This window comes from Rhodnius prolixus, unplaced genomic scaffold (genome assembly GCF_049639745.1).
Source record: "Rhodnius prolixus isolate KJV_2025 unplaced genomic scaffold, Rpr scaffold_6, whole genome shotgun sequence".
NCBI lineage: Eukaryota > Metazoa > Arthropoda > Insecta > Hemiptera > Reduviidae > Rhodnius > Rhodnius prolixus.
Window position 1 is genome coordinate 12,301,882 of NW_027411634.1, and position 17,896 is coordinate 12,319,777.

The 17,896-nt window shown below is 33.0% G+C and overlaps 2 protein-coding genes and 2 long non-coding RNA genes across 9 annotated transcripts in view; 2 read left to right on the forward strand and 2 right to left on the reverse strand.

Annotated features, from left to right (window-relative positions):
• LOC141460024 (atrial natriuretic peptide receptor 1) overlaps nt 1-17,896 on the reverse strand; it is a 716,933-nt gene that overhangs the window by 34,794 nt on the left and 664,243 nt on the right. The window lies entirely within an intron of this gene.
• On the forward strand, nt 459-1,456 carry LOC141460847 (splicing factor U2af 38 kDa subunit-like). Its single transcript, XM_074141248.1, has one exon. The coding sequence runs from the start codon at nt 690-692 to the stop codon at nt 1,335-1,337; it is 648 nt and encodes a 215-aa protein (XP_073997349.1). The 5' UTR covers nt 459-689; the 3' UTR covers nt 1,338-1,456.
• On the forward strand, nt 5,480-17,889 carry LOC141460031 (uncharacterized). 2 transcript variants are annotated; one of them, XR_012461685.1, is made up of 4 exons: nt 5,480-5,734; nt 14,744-14,920; nt 17,124-17,261; nt 17,335-17,889. It is a non-coding gene; the product is annotated as an uncharacterized lncRNA (long non-coding RNA). The 2 variants fall into 2 exon arrangements; XR_012461686.1 differs by lacking the exons at nt 17,124-17,261; nt 17,335-17,889 and adding an exon at nt 15,016-15,152 and having other exon boundaries at nt 5,501-5,734.
• Nucleotides 11,733-15,516, reverse strand: LOC141460032 (uncharacterized). The gene is made up of 3 exons (XR_012461687.1): nt 15,379-15,516; nt 15,082-15,297; nt 11,733-13,622 (listed from the first exon to the last, which is right to left on the reverse strand). It is a non-coding gene; the product is annotated as an uncharacterized lncRNA (long non-coding RNA).

Below are 17,896 nucleotides of genomic sequence, written 5' to 3' on the forward strand. Positions count from 1 at the left end.
TGTTTTTATAATTTTGAAATTACTTTTCGAAAAAGTGGTGCTGATATTACTGTTAAGATCGAATTTATCTTGACACTAAATACTAGCAAGTCAGTTCGTTCTTCATGATGTTTATTCCTGCTAAAAAGAAGTATTTTAATCCTGACTAAATTTCTAAATTAAATCGAAACCTTAATTTAACAAGAATTTATACGTATAAGCATTGTCAATTACATTTGTTTTTATAGATAAATTTGTATTACCCCAATGCCTAATCATTAAATGATACTACAAGGTGAATATTCAACTAGTTAATTTCTGGAATAGTTTTAAAATCCTAAATTCTATCTTAATCCATGTCTTCTACTTTCTACTTTCATCGCAGCTCACTTACTTCGCTCCCGATTTTTATTTAATTATTTTCTACATCATTGACATCCTACAAACATATGTTTTTAAAAATATTTGTACATTTTCATGGAAATGTACTTATTTAATGAAAAACTACCGAATAATCGAGGAAAACTATGTTTTCTTTTTTAATATCATAAATAAACTGCCTATATCTACAAGCACAATGAATATTATTAATAATTATTTTTTATTAAAATGACTCTCGTTTTTTCGACAAAAGGTAATTCCAACGTTAAAGATTATTCAGCTCAACGATAGAAATTTAAAATTAAAAAAAAAAAAGCAAGAAACAAAATATGGCAGCTTACAGGGCACTTATTTTCGGCACAGAATTTGACCCAGTCAACTGTTCATTTTTCTACAAAGTGGGCGCCTGTCGTCATGGAGAAGAATGTTCCAGGGTCCACCATCGACCTTTGTTCAGTCAGACAGTACTGTTAAAAAATATGTACATCGACCCAAAACTTATAGAACTCACTACAGACGGTGTCAGGTACTATGCAAATCCTGTGGAAGAACAAGAAGCACAAGAACATTTTGAAAATTTCTACGAAGATGTGTACATCGAATGTGAAGAGAAATATGGGGAAATTGATACGATGAAAGTGTGCGATAATATTGGAAAACATCTAAATGGTAATGTCTACATAAAATTTAAACGTGAATGTGACGCTAAACGTGCTGTTGATGATCTAAATAATCGTTGGTTTGGTGGTAAACCAATTTATGCAGAATTAAGTCCGGTTACAGATTTTAATAACGCATGCTGTAATAAACAAAATACAGGTAATTGTGGTCGTCAAGATTTTTGTAATTTTTTGCATATAAAACGAATATCTATAGAATTGGCACGTTTTTTATTCTCTAAAAGAAGGCGTAGAAGACGGTTGGATTTCCATAGATTCGGATCTAGATCACAACGATATAGACGTGGATCATGGTAAACGCACAAATGCAAAATTTCGAGAGTAATTAAATAATGTATTTCATCGAAAGTGTATTCCCTCAACTTTACTTTCGAATTAAAAATAAAGTAAGGTGGATCAACCAACCCAACAATGAATTACAGTTTTATTTCATTTTTATATTCCTAATGGATGTTTTAATTTCTATATTTTTAACTTTTGGTTCCAAAAAAGGCAATGACAAATCAGTTTTTCCCTTTTGTAACACCAAAGTACGTTGTATTTGTATAATAGGCATTAGCTGTTGTTGCGAGGGTGTTGTTGCATAAATGCAGCCACCTAGAAGTAGTAATATTTATTATATTATTATAATTATTTATTATAAATTAGGAGTACAAAACGGTTATTATAGGTTAATAATTAAATTCAATTATTATAGTTTAATTATTAGCATTAACCTTTAAAATGCGAGGGATATTACCTTTATAAACTAACTTTATAGCTACTGCTGAACTATGCGGTTGAAAACGGTTGAACATTAGGGTAGAACGACTGGTCGATTGTAGAATAAAAGGTGACGGCTAGTATTAAAAAAGAATATGGGACGAACGCTGCATCTTTTTATAAATGGCAGGACACTGCTGACTCCTGTAGCCCAACAGTTGTTAACCTAACAATTAAAAGTGTACAATTGCGTCAAAAAAAGACTAAGAATTAGCTGTTTAGAAATCTACGGCTGTTTCATTAAAAAGATCTCATTTGAAGTAAACCATCGAATTCTTATCCTTAAATGCACAAAGAAGAGAATACTGGAAATACATAAATTATGCTAGATTAAATATTATTTGTAGCAAGCCTAACTAGTCACGACATCAAATTACCCCACATCTAGTCAGCTGAAATCCCAGAAAAGCCACATTTACTGGTCCATCAGCATCCTAGGATCATCATTGATCCTAAATCGTAAAATTCCCTTTCTCTTGTCTGTCTATTCGTACTTAAATCGCGACTATATTTAGTATTTTTTATTTTAGATTTATCCATGATATTTAATTTGTAATTTATTTTCCCAGTGAATTATCTTCTTTTAAACTGAAAAAGGATTTGCTGATCAGGTTTAATAATTTCCTTAATTTCAGTGGGAAGTGGTGAGACGGGCAGAAACTGTTTTATAAACTCTCTGGATAGCTAATGGAGTAATAAGTTATTAGAGCCAGAATGTTTTTCGTACTGTTTAAATTCCAAAAGAAGAACTTTACAATTAGCCAAACTAAACTTGACTCTACAGTAGTTCCTTTAATGAAGGATACTAAAACTTTTAATGTCTAACCCTAGGAATACTGCTAAAAATTAATTATAGTTTTAAAAGTTTGAAGTATTCACAAAATATTTAGTTTTTCTAAAAATATATAAAAACATTTGTGTTTTTTCTTGATTACTGGACTTTTGTTTGGTCGGGTGGGAAGTAAAATTGTCCAATTTACGCTAGTCCTAAAAGCCATGAGATTCATATAAAGGAATAGACTAAAAAATTCCATAGAAGTAAAGTGGTGGCCATCGCTAAACTTGGTCTATTCATTAAGAAAAAAACATGTTTAAAATTAGAAAAATAAAACAAAAACCTGAATAATAATTAACTAGACTAATAAAGTTTTAAAAAAGGTGTCGAATATTAAAGTCAGTTGTAAAAAAAATGTGTGAAATATAAGTGCCAGTTGGATGATTTATGCAGACTGTACACATTGATTATTGGAGCTGAAGCATGTTAACAGACACAGGCGAATTTGTCCACTTAAGTAAGCAAATAACTCAATTAGAGTCACCCCATCACCCTTTTCCTTGCCTTCTATTTGGTTTATAAATGGCGTATCTTTGATTTCCACACATTTAATTTTGAAATAAAGATTTTTTGTTTAGAAGGTTATTATTGGAGAAAGGAACGGCTACTGTTGTGGTTAACTCTATTAATTAAAAGCGATTAAAAGGTGAATAAGATGATCTCTTTGATTGTAAAGAGGTACAAAGCAAAAACGTTTCTCAAATCTTTTTAAGAAATAAATGTGATCAAAACTATTATTACGTAGTAGTACGATTGCAACGTAAGTCACATGATTGCTCGGGGCCAAGTCTCTGTTTTTAAAAAATTAAAAAAGACTCTTTTTAACCTGTATTCACTCTTCACTTCGAACCTTCCATCCATTTCAACTAATAACAAACCGCTTGATCATCTACATACGAGTATGTATGTGTGCTGAAAAATGAAATCATCTATGATCATCATGATCATCATGATCATCATGATCATCTATTTGTAAAAAATAGTATTCGAATTTTGAATATCCCTTTATCCTTCCCCGACTGCCACCTTGAACTGAGGAGATATAATCGACTTATCTACACTTCACAGCAGTCGTTCGATAACCATAATCACCACTAGCCAAAACAGCTTCGTCAGTTTATACATTTCAATCAAACCCTATGGTATTTATTCATACACGGTCTCATTGCTGGTTTAAAATAAAATAAAAAAAAAAGGAAGGCGGTATTCATTTCAATTTTCCAAAAGCTGAGTATTCGATCTTTCTGAAGAAGTACACTAACCTACATACAGTGACTCCCATTAATATTGGGACAGTACATACAGAAGTTAAAAATTGACGAAAATTAAAAGTGGCACCCATTTATTCAAATTTTTATAAATTCATTTCATTTTATAATTACTATTAATTAAATAAAAACTATTTAAATAAGTACATAAAAATGTTTTGGTAGATTAAAAAAAATATATATAATAATAAGAGCAAATTCTACCTCTCATAAATATTGGGACACTATTATAATTTATAGTTTGTCCAAGGTTTTGCCCGAATATTTATACAATTTGTAAATATATACCTTAAGCATATATTCAATATGAAATTAATAATTAAATTAGTTTATATAAATCAAGCCAGGTGTAACATGTCGCGCAAAAATACAAATACAACGATTGAACAAAGAAATATAATTTCTTTGCACAAAGACAATAAAAAAAGTGTTAGAGAGACAGAAAAACTGATCGGACCTAAAACATCTACTGCGTGGAACATCATTCAGCGTTACCAAAAAGAAAAAAGAATTGTTTCAACCCCACAAAAAGGCCGTCCTCAACTGCTCTTTGAGAGAGAGCAGCGTTATATATTAAAAGAATTAAAAAAGATCACCGACTTAGTGCTCCAAAACTTCTATGTGAAATTTTTGACATGTTCAGAGAGCAAAAAAGGAGCAGAAACAGTTCGGAGAGTGCTAAGAAAACTCGACTATCATGGTAGAATAGCCAGGAAGAATCCTTTTGTCAGTAAGATAAATCGTGTTAAGAGAGTGAAATTTGCCGAAAAATATTTCAATGTAAATAGTGACTTTTGGAATGATATACTCTAGCGATGAATCAAAATTTAATGTTTTCCAGTCAGATGGAAGGGTTATGGTCTGGAGGAAAGCGAATGCTGAACTCGAAAAGAAGAATTTACAGCCAACTTTAAAGGGTTTTAAAGCTGCACCTCCAGGTGGAGGTGGGTCAGTTCTGGTTTGGGGCTAGATGTCCGCATCAGGATTTGGAGAATTAGTGTTTATTGATGGAATGATGTACAAAATGGTTTATAGTAATATATTAAAATATAATTTGAAAAAAGTTCCCAAACATTTGGTATTTTAGGGTCTTCTAAATTCTACCAAGATAACGACCCCAAACCTACGGCTTGGGTGATACGCCAGTGACTGTTATACAATTGCCCAAAAATATTCCAAACCTCTCCGCAGTCACCAGATCTTAATCCCATTGAACATTTATGGCAATATTTAGCCAGTGCTTTAAGAAAAACGAATAATATCTAACAAAAATTAATTAAAACGATGTTTCCTGGAAGAATAGGAAAAGAACACCACCTGAATTACCCAAAAACTTGTTTCACCTATGCCTGATCGTTTGAGGGCTATTGTAAGTCAAAAAGCAATTATTAAATTATTACCAACCAAATATTAAATAGTAGGAGATTTTAAATATTGAACATTTAAACTCTAGCACTTCTGGTGTCCCAATATTTTTGAGAGCCTTATTTTACACTTTTTCAAAAAGTGCTACCTAACAGTTTGGAATTTCATCGATTTATACTTATATATAATTTCTACATATGTTGCTAATGTAATTTAAAAAAAAAAATTAATCCAAACTTTTGTATGTTGTTTTCATTTTCCTTTTAAATCATTTTGTAATAGGTGTCCCAATATTAATGGGAGTCACTGTAGATAGTATCAACTTGCTTGTTATGTGTGTGGAGTCCAGATAAGTTTATGTCAAATTGTAAAAAACATATTTTAGCAGCCCTGGTTATGGTATTTCATTTTACTTATCGCTGTTAAAGTGCGTTGTTTGGAGAACAAAGATTTTGGCATCTTGTGTAAGTTTTTTTTTTTTAAAGTTTATATGTAATCTTCATTTGAGAAACCAGTCTGTTATATTGTCTAAATCTATTTGAGTATTTTCTATTGCTTCGGGGAGCTGGTGATGTCTTCAAAGTAGGGTATCGTCTAAGTTAGTTGCAAGTAATGTGGTATTTGAAAGTGGAGAATGTCGAGAGGGTAGATAAGTGAATATGATTGGACTGAGATCTGAGCCCTGAAGAACTTCATCTACTCATAAAATTGTTCATTCACAAATTTCTGTAAATATTTTATATACCATCACGTTTCTAATCCGTAATTAAGGAGAGCCCGCGGAAAGAATGTTAACTTGATTAAAAAATGAATCAAGGTTTCCAAGCCTTTTTGACGATAAGTCACTAAATAAGTTGAGACCTTTTATAAACTCCCCTTTTACATAATATCTTGGACGTTTTCCATTTTCATTCCAATGATGGTATAAGGTTAAAATAATAATGCGTCTAAGTTGACATTTCCGACCAAGAAGTCTGAAAATGACTCAAGATACTAAAGATGAAATTAATCAAACAAAAATGATTTTGGACTATTTCTTGTTTCTTTAAATTTAAATTTCTAATTTGTTTCAAACTTTATAATGACCGTTTGCTAGTTACTTGTTACAGAAGTTCACTTCTGTCATTGAAAAGGATTGTTGATATGAAAGTTGAGAAAGCTTAAATTCTCCTAAAATAAAAATAATACTTTAAAACAACTTTCTATTTAAGTTATAAGAAGTCTGGTTCAGTTTGGCTGCTAGAATCTTTTAAAGAAAACAAAAAGAAAAGTATTTAAAATATTAGGAAGTCGAGGGAGCCTTGGATGATGGAGGGAACGGTCAAAAGCAGAAATAGGACTGTTCTTGATAAATCGAAGAACAGTAAGGTAAATGAAAAGTAGATTCCAAGATTTGCTACCAACAAACACTTAATCTCCAGGTTGGTAGGCTAAAGGAAGCTGTTGAACGGAGGAGTTTCTAAGAGGTCTGGAGGATTGATATAAAGTTCTGAGAGTGCTTGAAGAAATGCTCGGCTAAAGTTGAAGGATGTCAAGTACCACATCAAAATTAAGTAAAGTTTCATTACGTCAAAACTTTTAAAAAACACTCGGATTTCAGTTTAGTCAATACTGTATCAACATTAAACTTTGGTCTTTTTTAAATGGTTAAAATTAATCAAAAATAAATTAAAAGTAAACAATGTTAACTAATAAATGAATAATATAATTCAACTTTTAATGGTAGATTGTTGTGACAAGAATAAAAAGTTTGCGTAAAAAGAAAAAATACTGGAGTGAAGTGTATTTATTTGGAACTGTTTTCTCTGATTGTGTAAATGGCGACGGAGAATGTTGGCAACTCCATGGCTGCAAAGCCTGAATCCTGGTGACAACATACATTACAATTTACAACATCTCATTGGCGCATCCATTTTAGAATTGGATAGAGGGCAGTGTGGTGGACCATACTATCTGTTGTATTGTCTAGAAGAGTAACAACATGGTGCACTCGATTGCAAATGTCACCCGATGACCTCCAGAAGCCCATTTGACCTACTAAACTTGGGTGCAATTTTCAATTATTAACAGCTTGGAAGTAAAAATCTTTCTCTTCATATATAAAACCTTCCATTTATCTCAATTCATCTCCCTTTATCATTTCTGTCGCACTGGAAATTTAAAGCTTATTCATTTGTTAAAAAAAAAAGAAGAAAAATAACCTTGTGTGAAATCGATATTCTGAAACAATGCATTTATTTTCTACACCTTAAAACGCCCAAAAAGAATTTATCCAGGATTTAATTCAAATAAAAGCTTTTAATCTAATTAAAACTTGTAGAGAAATTTAGAAGGCATAATCGAAAAAATATCCCAAAAGTGATATGTCCATTCTTTGTCTATGCTTTTTCTTTGCATCTCTTTAATAATGCACTTGAGACACTATGTCATCAACTTCAAGAACGTTAGTAGCTTCTGTCTTCTTTCCTAAACAACATCCATTGGTCTCACTCTTCTGGTGTCAAATATACGTAACGTTTAGATAATGTTTAAGACTTACATTTTTCATTTATTAAAAAAAAAACCATAAACAACTTTTAGTTTTGTTTTGCTCATCGTCTTAAATGGTTCTCCACACGGAATAATTGTACTTTCTTAACTTTCAAGTCAGTAGTCCTAGTTGTTGGAGCTACAAGTGTATGGTAGTAGAAGAAGTTAAGCCGAAACTAAAATAATATGTTCCAAAACTTTGAGAAGACATTTTGAGTAAGTTAATTAAAAATGTTACTAAAATATAAGAGGACAACCATTTTTAACATTTTTCAAAAAAAGAGAAAAACAAGCTAAAAATCCTAGTTGAAGAGAAATTTAAAACTAATTGTAAGAAAATGATGTCCATCTTTTTGGATTTAACGTCTTCAGACTGAAACATTTCCGGTGCCATTTATCATCGCCTGAATTATCCATAATCACTGATCACTGACAATTTTGGACAAATAGTCGAGATTTTTGCTTGTCATGGGCTTACCAAGTTCGCGCAGAAGGTATATAGAAGGTTATCCTTACACACCGAGATTTCCTGAGATGGTAAACACTCTGCGTGATGGTTGGCGATGAAGTACCATCGTAAAAGAGTGTTTGCCACCATCACTATCAGAAAGGTCCCTCACAATTTCTCTTCTGCTTTTCCATCTCCGAGCGTCCATTTCTCTTCCCTATATCTCGGTTTTAGATTGAAGTAAGGTAAACAGGTTGCTCAGGAGGGGTTGCAGAAAGCTGTTTACTTCCTTCGTCAGTCTACCAGCCAACTTGTTCCCTTTCACATTACAGTGACTGAGAACCCACTAATAGATAACTGTCCATCCTCTGGCAATTAACAAGCTCACCTTCTTCTTTTTTTTTTTTTCTTTTAACCCTATTAACTCGTGAATTGAAAGATCTAGAAGGCCGGAGGAACATCGGGCAAAAATGGCCGGGTGTCTATTAAGAAGTCTACTTTAGCCTACCCGGCCTCCAGTTTCAGTGCAGCTGAGCTTACAGCCTTAATCTCCACATCTAAATTGCTACAGCGCTTTCCAAGTACCCTTTTCTCTAATTATGATGTTGAAGTGGTCTTTAGGAAGAATAGATAAATCCATAATTAGTGAGAATATGCAGAATATCTCACAACCTCTTTTTAATTTTTTTTTTTTTTTTTAAAGGAAAGGTGCATTTTGTTTTTAATTCAATGCTTTAATTGGAGTGGTTTCATTTTAATAAAAAACTGTATATACCTTTAAAATAAATGAGTTATCATCGTAGTATTTTATGAAAAATAAAAGTAACCAAATACTACATTAAATTGTAGTGAATATAATGGAAATATATTACAGGTAGATGCGGCGGCCAGTGACCCAATATCTCTTGGCAAGATATTAATGAAATATATCGCCATAACGCACCGCCACTTTAATATAGGTTACCATGTGTTACGATTTTTTACTTGCAAAACAACTTTGAATACATTTACTTATACGTTTTCTATCCCTCTTTTGTTCCACCATGATTATCTATAATAGGAGGTATCAGTTTTTTTGGAACAACTTACCATTTTTACTCCTTCAATTGGAGGCAGCAACCTGGATATTAGAATGCAAAATTAAGTTTTCTTAAAATACATACGAGGGTCGTTTGAAAAGTCCGTGCAAAGTCAGAGAGATAGCACCACTGGCGCGTATCGAGGTTATGTTTAGTTAGTAGCATCTCTTGGAAGAACACACACCAAGTTTCAGCCAGATCGGTCTATTTCTTTGTGTTTGGAAGTCGAGTGATTTTCAAAAAATGGACGAAAAAGAATTTCGGGTGTTGATTAAACACTACTTTATGAAAGGCAAAACGCCTCAGGAGACTAAAGAGAAGCTTGATAAACATTATGGTGACTCTGCACCTTCGATTAGAACAGTTTATAAGTGGTTTCAAAATTTTCGGAGTGGCCATATGAGCACAAGTGACGCTGAACGTTCTGGACGCCCTGTTGAGGTTACTACTCCAGAAATCATTGATAAAATCCATGATATGGTGATGGATGACAGAAGAGTGAAGGTGCGTGAGATTGCTAGTGCTGTGGGCATCTCGAATGAACGGGTACATAATATTTTGCATCAACATTTGGACATGACAAAGCTATCCGCAAGATGGGTGCTGCGATTGCTCACGCTTGACCAAAAACGAAATCGTGTGAAGTGTTGCAAGGACGGTTTGCAGCTGTTCCAGAAGAATCCGCAGGACTTTAAGCGTCGTTTTGTCACTGTGGATGAAACAGGGATACATCACTACACTCCTGAGAACAAAGAACAATCTAAACAATGGGTTACCAAGGGGGAATATGCGCCAAAAAAGGCGAAGACCGTTCCTTCGGCCGGAAAGATTATGGCGACTGTCTTTTGAGATTCGCAAGGAATAATCCTTATCGACTATCTGGAAAAGGGTAAAACTATTACAGGTGCATATTATTCATCGTTATTGGACCGTTTGAAAACCGAGCTGCAAGAAAAACGCCCACGATTGGCCCACAAAAAAGTCCTTTTCCATCACGACAACGCACCAGCTCACACCTCAGCAGTTGTGGTCGCAAAATTAATGGAAATAGGGTTCCAACTCGTTTCACATCCCCCCTATTCTCCAGACTTGGCTCCCTCGGACTACTATTTGTTCCCCAATATGAAGAAATGGCTGGCGGGAAAAAGATTTTATTCAAACGAGGAGGTGATTGCAGAAACGAATGGCTATTTTTCAGACTTGGACAAATCCTATTATTCGGAAGGGATCAACAAACTAGAGCAGCGTTTGACGAAGTGTATAAGCCTAAAAGGAGACTATGTTGAAAAATAAAAAAGGTTTACCCCCAAAAATTAAGTAGTTTTTATTTTTGCACGGACTTTTCAAACGACCCTCGTACATCTATAAAATTGAATTTCCATGACAACTTAGCATAACGTCTTGGTAAATCTATAGATTAACTCTATAATTTCTGCTAGATTCCTCAAATGTTGTATTTACCTTTATCAGACTTTAGTTAATGAATTATCATTGAGTGCAAACTAGATATATTGAAATTATTCGAAGACATTTTAACGAAGTTCCTCCATAAGTCGAAGCAAATGTTTTATTTGGCTTTAGTCTCACTGTGTTGGTGTGAATGAAATAAAATATTGCAGAAGGGTCTCTACTTTATTTATTTTCATACAGTAAGTGGGAAAAATCATTTACAAAGTGGATTTTTTCTTTAGTTTAGTTGTAACCAAAATACAGCCAACTAGTACAGCCTATGCCATCTAGCGGATATTTTGGTTACTGTATTACGATTAATTAAAAGAAAATTTATAGGTTCTGGGGACTCAGTTAAAATTCTGAGGATTTCAGTAAAATAAACTCGAAAGAGTAATCTATACTTCCTTTTTAATACTATAATTAAATGAAAAACATTTATCAGAAGTTAATTTTATACTAGAATTCGAGCAACTAATTAATGTGCATACACATGTCATGCTATCATTGATTAACAAGTACTTAATAAATATGTAAACGTTGGAATCTGTGATTGAGTGAGAAATGAATATTATTAAGGTATATGTTGATTACTTGATCGCCAAACACACATGCAGTCATTTACTCACACTAACATGTATTATATGTTTGAACATTGGATCGATAATCCAGTTATGTTGAATGGATCATATTACAAGAGAGTTTATATGTATATGCATATAAACGTGTGTATTATCATATTGTTTAAGAAGATATACTAGTGTGTGCGTGTAAAACCATGTTTACATTCATTGTATTAATATTGTAGGTAAAGGTCATTATCTTAATAAGCAGATATTAACTATCTGGTAGCATGAACATCGAGCGTGACGTTATGTGTGTAGAAAGGAAGTTATCCTTTGACAACACCCTATCCGTTCAGTAACCAGCCAAAACCACCAGCTATGCCTGAACAGTAAGTGAACTACGTTAAGTGGAAGTTACGCTTACAAGCTAAATAGGAGACGGCAGTGAATGCTTGCTTTCAATTCTCTACCTCGTCTCCATTCCGCAGCTGCTCCGCCATTATATTGCCAACTCGCACATTCACATTTCACCTTGATGGTGAGATGTAGGTAGAGCAATTTTTCCGCCGTTACACATTCTCACAATACACTGACATTCACTCAACACTCCTTTGTGAAAAAAAAAAAATGTGAAACTTTTTTTAACTTTGAAGACATTCAAAGAGAAGGCCGTTCAGATGATTTAAAAAGTGCTGTAGAAACATTATAAATTTATTTTATTTCAACGCAAAAGATGCCTGATTACGGCAGTCACTTGGGAAGGAGCAGCTTCATGGGCAGCACAGCTTTAGACACCATGCAGAACCGTAGATAACGAAAGGATTCCATCCCTAGGATGAATGTTTACAAATGAAAAGTCTTAGGTGCTTAGGACCAAATACCAAATTTTCACGAAAAATTTTGTAGAGGTTTCAGATTCGAAAAGTCGGATTTAATAAAAGCCTCAGACACGATACGGCTGCCAAATAAGTGCTTCTAGACCTTGAAGAAAGTGTTTAAATTTCTGTGAGCTAAAAACTGTATTGAGACTGCGGTTCCACATGGTTGCCAGTGAGACTTGAGTTGCTAACGAAAGAGGATGAGTGATTGTTGGTGAACAAAAGAATAAAGAAAGGAAAAATTGTGACATAAGAAAGAGACAGAAGGAATAGTATCTGGTCGGATTAATACAAATTGAGAAAATTAAAATGTCTAAGACCCTAAATAATATACAACTTAATTATTCCTAATAAAATGCTGGATGTGTACCCCAGCAGGGCCTAGAAGAAGGAGAAGGTTTAGCATTAAGGGGCTGGACGATGTTAAAGATGATGTTAGGAATCTGGATGTAAGGACTTGGAAGAGTGTGGTTTGTGAAGGAGCCAAGTTCCTTTGAGGAAGAAGTCGAAGAATTATTGTAATAATAGACTCTAAAAATGTTCAAAGCATTATTTATCTATTTGAATGTACATCAGAAATTTTTAGAAAGCAAGAATAAAATCACATACAATCTTTCTCGGCAATAAGAAAGAGTTTTGTGAGCTTTCACATCATAAGAATGTATTTAAAAAATAATTATTCTAATAATGCATTATGTATACTACGAAATGAATTCTGCAGATTGTAGAGCCATTTAATCTATAGTAATAAATAAAAGATACAATATAAGTACATAAAAGGAAGGAAAAACATTAAACATATTTTGTTTGTCTGGTAGTAGAACAGAAGAGAAATATTTACATGCATATGGTAAGGATAAAACAAGCGAAAACTAACGCTAACATAAATGTCCAGTACTTCAAGATAAGATTTAACTTAAAGCCAGTCTGTTCCTCAACGAGCTGCCCAACAAATTTTATCCCATAACCTATTTAGTATTCCTACAAAGGCCCTTTTTCAACCCAGAACAGCTGGGTTGTTATGCTGCTAGTACATTGTTCTTTACATGTCCTTCATATTGCAGAGCAGAACATAGTTCCGCCCTTACATCCCAAAAGCTCCGTAGAGAAAATTACAAAATCCTTCTCCCAAAAGCAGTAAACTGAGTAATAGTAATTCAAGGTTGAAAACCTTTTTTCACGTCATTTATTATTCTATTTTATTTATTATTCTCTCAATTTTATTTTCAAATGGTGAACATTTTTATTAGAATCGATAATGAAAGATTTATAGTTTCCTTATTCTTTTCACTGTCTTCCACTGTTCAATGTAAACAAATTAAAGAAGAAACACGTAGAGGAGATATCCGAGCAGTTAGAGGCGAATTCCTCAAAGCTAAGCTATTACTAGTTGTTGTTTCACTCTATAAAAATAAAATAATTTAAAAAATTAATAATTTTGCCAAAAATAAAAATGAAATTTAACTATAAGTACAAAGATAGAGGTATTAAGAGTTTATGTCGTATACATGGAGTAGAAATATTCCTGTACCTTAGAATATAATAATTTATTGAAGCATGGGGCACAATGACGATAAATCTGAAGATTAAATCATATATCATGTGCTTGCAATCCGATAGCAGACCTCTATCTATGTCATTAAATAGCAATACTTAGGTTAACTTGGAGTATTAGCTTAAAATAATAATTAAATTAATTATAGTAATTAATGCTGTTGCACACAAAAATAAAATTAAATATTGTAATATAACAAAACAAAAACTCTTATCTTACAAACATTAAATTGAAATTTTGGGAGGTTGAGATAAAATAACAGAAGATTAACCTTAGGTATTATCTTTCCCACTGTTATACGATATTAAGGTTATAAGGTTCTTTAGTGCTAAATAAGAGTTAACACTTTTTGGGGAACATTCATATCGTCAAGATACTCAGACATTATTGTCTTGAATAGTGGCGGCAAGGAGATATGATTCATTAATCCAACAATAATCCTGACGACAAAGAGCAAGCCAGTGAAGGTCCACCTAGAATAAAAGTATATAAATGTCAAGAAAAGGCAAAGCCTGTGATTTTTGGTTCGAGAAGAATCAGAATCCCAATTAACTTGGGACTAGCTCGAATGATTGGGAATCGTTCTTAGCAGTGAGACACTTTTAGTTAATTTCCTTGAAAATATGTTAATTAATCACTGTAGATTGATGGTGTTTAATCGCCAGCCCCTTTTTTCAGCTCTTTTTCCTTGTATTTTCCTTGATAACATGCTATGTATGACTTTGTTTTTCCTTTAATCTTATTAAAGACTTCTACATTTACTTCAGACTGATCAGAAAGCTGTGCAGTTAGCAATTCAGCATGTTGAACAGTCACTCTTTAGTAACTCAACAGTGACTGACTACTAGTGAATAATAGTTACTAATATAAGGTTTTCATGTTTTACTCTAATTTCTTCAAACATTCCACTTACTTTATCAAATCTAAAACTTATATTTACATTTTTTTTTGAAATATATCGTTTTACAGGATTCATGGGAGCTTCTTAAGTGGAACCTTAAGAGAAATGCAAGAGTAGTGAGAAACAGTATTTATGCAGTAAAAAGAATTAGCAATTATTTACCAACTTTCATTTGGCAAGACTTTTTCTTCAGTGAATTCAATACAAAGCGACATTTGCATGGAGTTTTTTTTAAGAAGTTACTTGTTTGTATTATTCTATCAATATATATTCCTTAAATAAACAAAACTGAACGTTTCCAGTCTTGGTTTCAATACCTAACTAATATTTACATTTCCAGCTCTACAAAATAAAACAAGAAAAAATGTAATAAAATAAAAGTTTTCAAAAGAAGAAAAATGATTACAAAGTTTCCTTTCTGCAATCTTTCTGGGAATAAACGTAAATCATCAAAAGAATAAAAATAGTAAAAGAGAGTACACGTGTGACTATCACATGTACAAGTATAATTCCCAAGTGGCGTGACCATTGGCTACTATCTTCAAGAAACGTGCTGATATTACAAGGCAACCTTGCTGTTCAGTTTCTTTTTCCGGGTATCCACGTGGCTACAAAGTCCCATCTGCTAATAAAAATAATAACAATAATAAAAAAAAAAACTGTAAACTAGTTTAGTAATAAAGCAATAATGTTTACACTTAACTGGAACTGTTTTTCTCTAGAGGATCCAAAAACTATAGAAGATTATATTGAACTAAGATGAAAGGAGGATTATATTTCTATCCAGCCTCGACGCTGTCAACACTTTCCTAGTCCTGTGACATAACACATAACCTCTCTCACCAAACTCCCATATCAACTGAAGGAATATCATATCTCCATACTTGGCCCATATTTCATATGAAATGACTCCTCTTTTGTCAAGACAGTCTTATATATGTTTTGCATCAATTTTTTTGTTTTGTTTTCCACTCACTATTCTTACTTATAAATTTATTAGGTGGCATTTTCCACATACGTATACCCATTTAATTTACATCTAAAACTAAAACGACCAACCTCTTACTCTCTCGTGAATATAACCATTATTTATTTATTTATTTATGGGCACAATGGAACTTCACATGAAAACGAAATAAAGATAATAATAATATTATTTTCTTAAATTTAAATATTGCTGCCTCGTCACCATCAAAAAGGTCATTTTTATTGGAAGAATGAAATCAATCGGCTCTTTAATGGTCTCCAATTTGATTAGCTCATGAGAGCTCTAATTTTGAGCCTTGGCAACACTGAGTGTTGTTAAGTGCTATCTGACGTTTCCACTTGAAAGTTTGACAATTTTGACCATAACCTTCTTCACAACGTTTTGTTATTTGAGCGTGAGTTGTGTTGTTTACAGTCACTTGAAAATTGTGTCTCAGCGAAAAAATGGAATTAACTCGTGAAAATTTTCGTGCAATGATTTATTACGACTTTCGACGTGGATTATCAAGACAGGAGTGCATCGATCAACTTACTTCCACTTTTGGCAATAAAGCCCCATCCTTTGCCACTGTGAAACGCTGGTATAATGAATTCAATCGTGGTCGTCGTTCGCTCACCGAAGAAAGTCGTGAAGGTCGTCCAAAATCAGTTGTTGTGTCAGAAAACATTGATGCTGTGTAAAAACTAATAATGCAAGATCGTCATGTGACATACTGTGAGATTGAGGCAACCTTAGGCATTAGTTCCACCAGCATATATAAAATATTGCATGATCATTTAGCAGTGAAAAAGGATTGTTCTCGTTGGATCCCACATAATCTGGCAAAATCTCAAATAGATGCTCGTGTCGATTGGTGCAAACAATTGCTTAAGAAATACAATGGCGGTGTTTCAGAAGACGTGTATAAGATTGTAACAGGTGACGACAAATCATGGATATATGCGTATGAGCAGGAATCTAAACAGCAGTCGACTGTATGGGTGTTTCAAGATGAACAAAATCCAACAAAAGTTGTTCGCGCTCGAAGCACTTCGAAACAAATGGTCGCCTGTTTTTTCGGAAAAACTGGTCATGTGGCAACAGTGCCTTTAGAGAAACGTAGAACGGTCAATTCTGAATGGTAACACAACCATTTGTTTGCCGGAAGTCTTCGATGAAATAAGGAAAACAAACAAGCGCCGTCGGATCATTCTTCATCAAAAAAATGCCAGCTGTCACATATCTCGTCTAACAACGGACTATTTGAGCACTCAAAAAATCGGATTTGCATCAGTGGTAACCGAACTGATGAACTTTCATAAATTATAATGCAAACATAAAACTGCAACTTACCGACAAGAGTATTATTATTAATATTAAAGTTGTATTATTATTATTTTTTTTTTACTTTTCCTTTAAAGGTGAAAGAAATAACAAACAAGGGGAAGAGTTAATAACATGAAACAATCTTTGACCTTTAGGTTGATATGGCAACGGCAATCTCCTGTTTTCATTAAGTCTAATTTGTACCAACAACCAGTAAATCCCTAATGAAGAGAGAGAGGGAGAAAAAAAGAGCCTGTAGAAATGAAGGATCGATGTACTAGTTTGCCTTGCAGGTAACTTCAAAATTTTTACCATGATGATTATTATTATTATTATTCATTATTTCATGAAGTTCTTGTTCTACAGCCGACCTTTTGTAAACTTTAAAGCCAAGAGGATTTTGTAATTTTGCAACTTTTTTCCCATAATATTGGTGAATGCAAGAAAATATTCCACAATTAAAAAAAAAGAAAAAAGTAGTTTCTCTGGAATTACTATTAATTCTTATTAAATGATTATTATTAATTCTCATAGAAATATTAACATTTATTCATGCATATTCACTAATGAGCCATTCTTAGATTCATTCTGGAATGAAAATAGAGGGTTGCTCTATTTTATATCAACTTTAAGAATAAGAAATATGTTACAGAACTGGAACTCCATAATTGATAATCAATAAATTAACACAATAAATGAAGTGATTAACAGAATGTGTAAATATAAAAAATACCCTGAATTCCGCATAAAAAGTTCTCAATTTTTTTCCTTCCTTTTTTTACTACAACCACTAGAAATATTAACAATTTTCTTATGCAACCTTCTTTCTTATGCATAGAGCCTAACAAGTCCTAGAGTGAAACTAACTTGCCGAGTCATCCAGTGAGTTCAACTTCGTCCAAACACAAACACTTAACTAAACCCAACT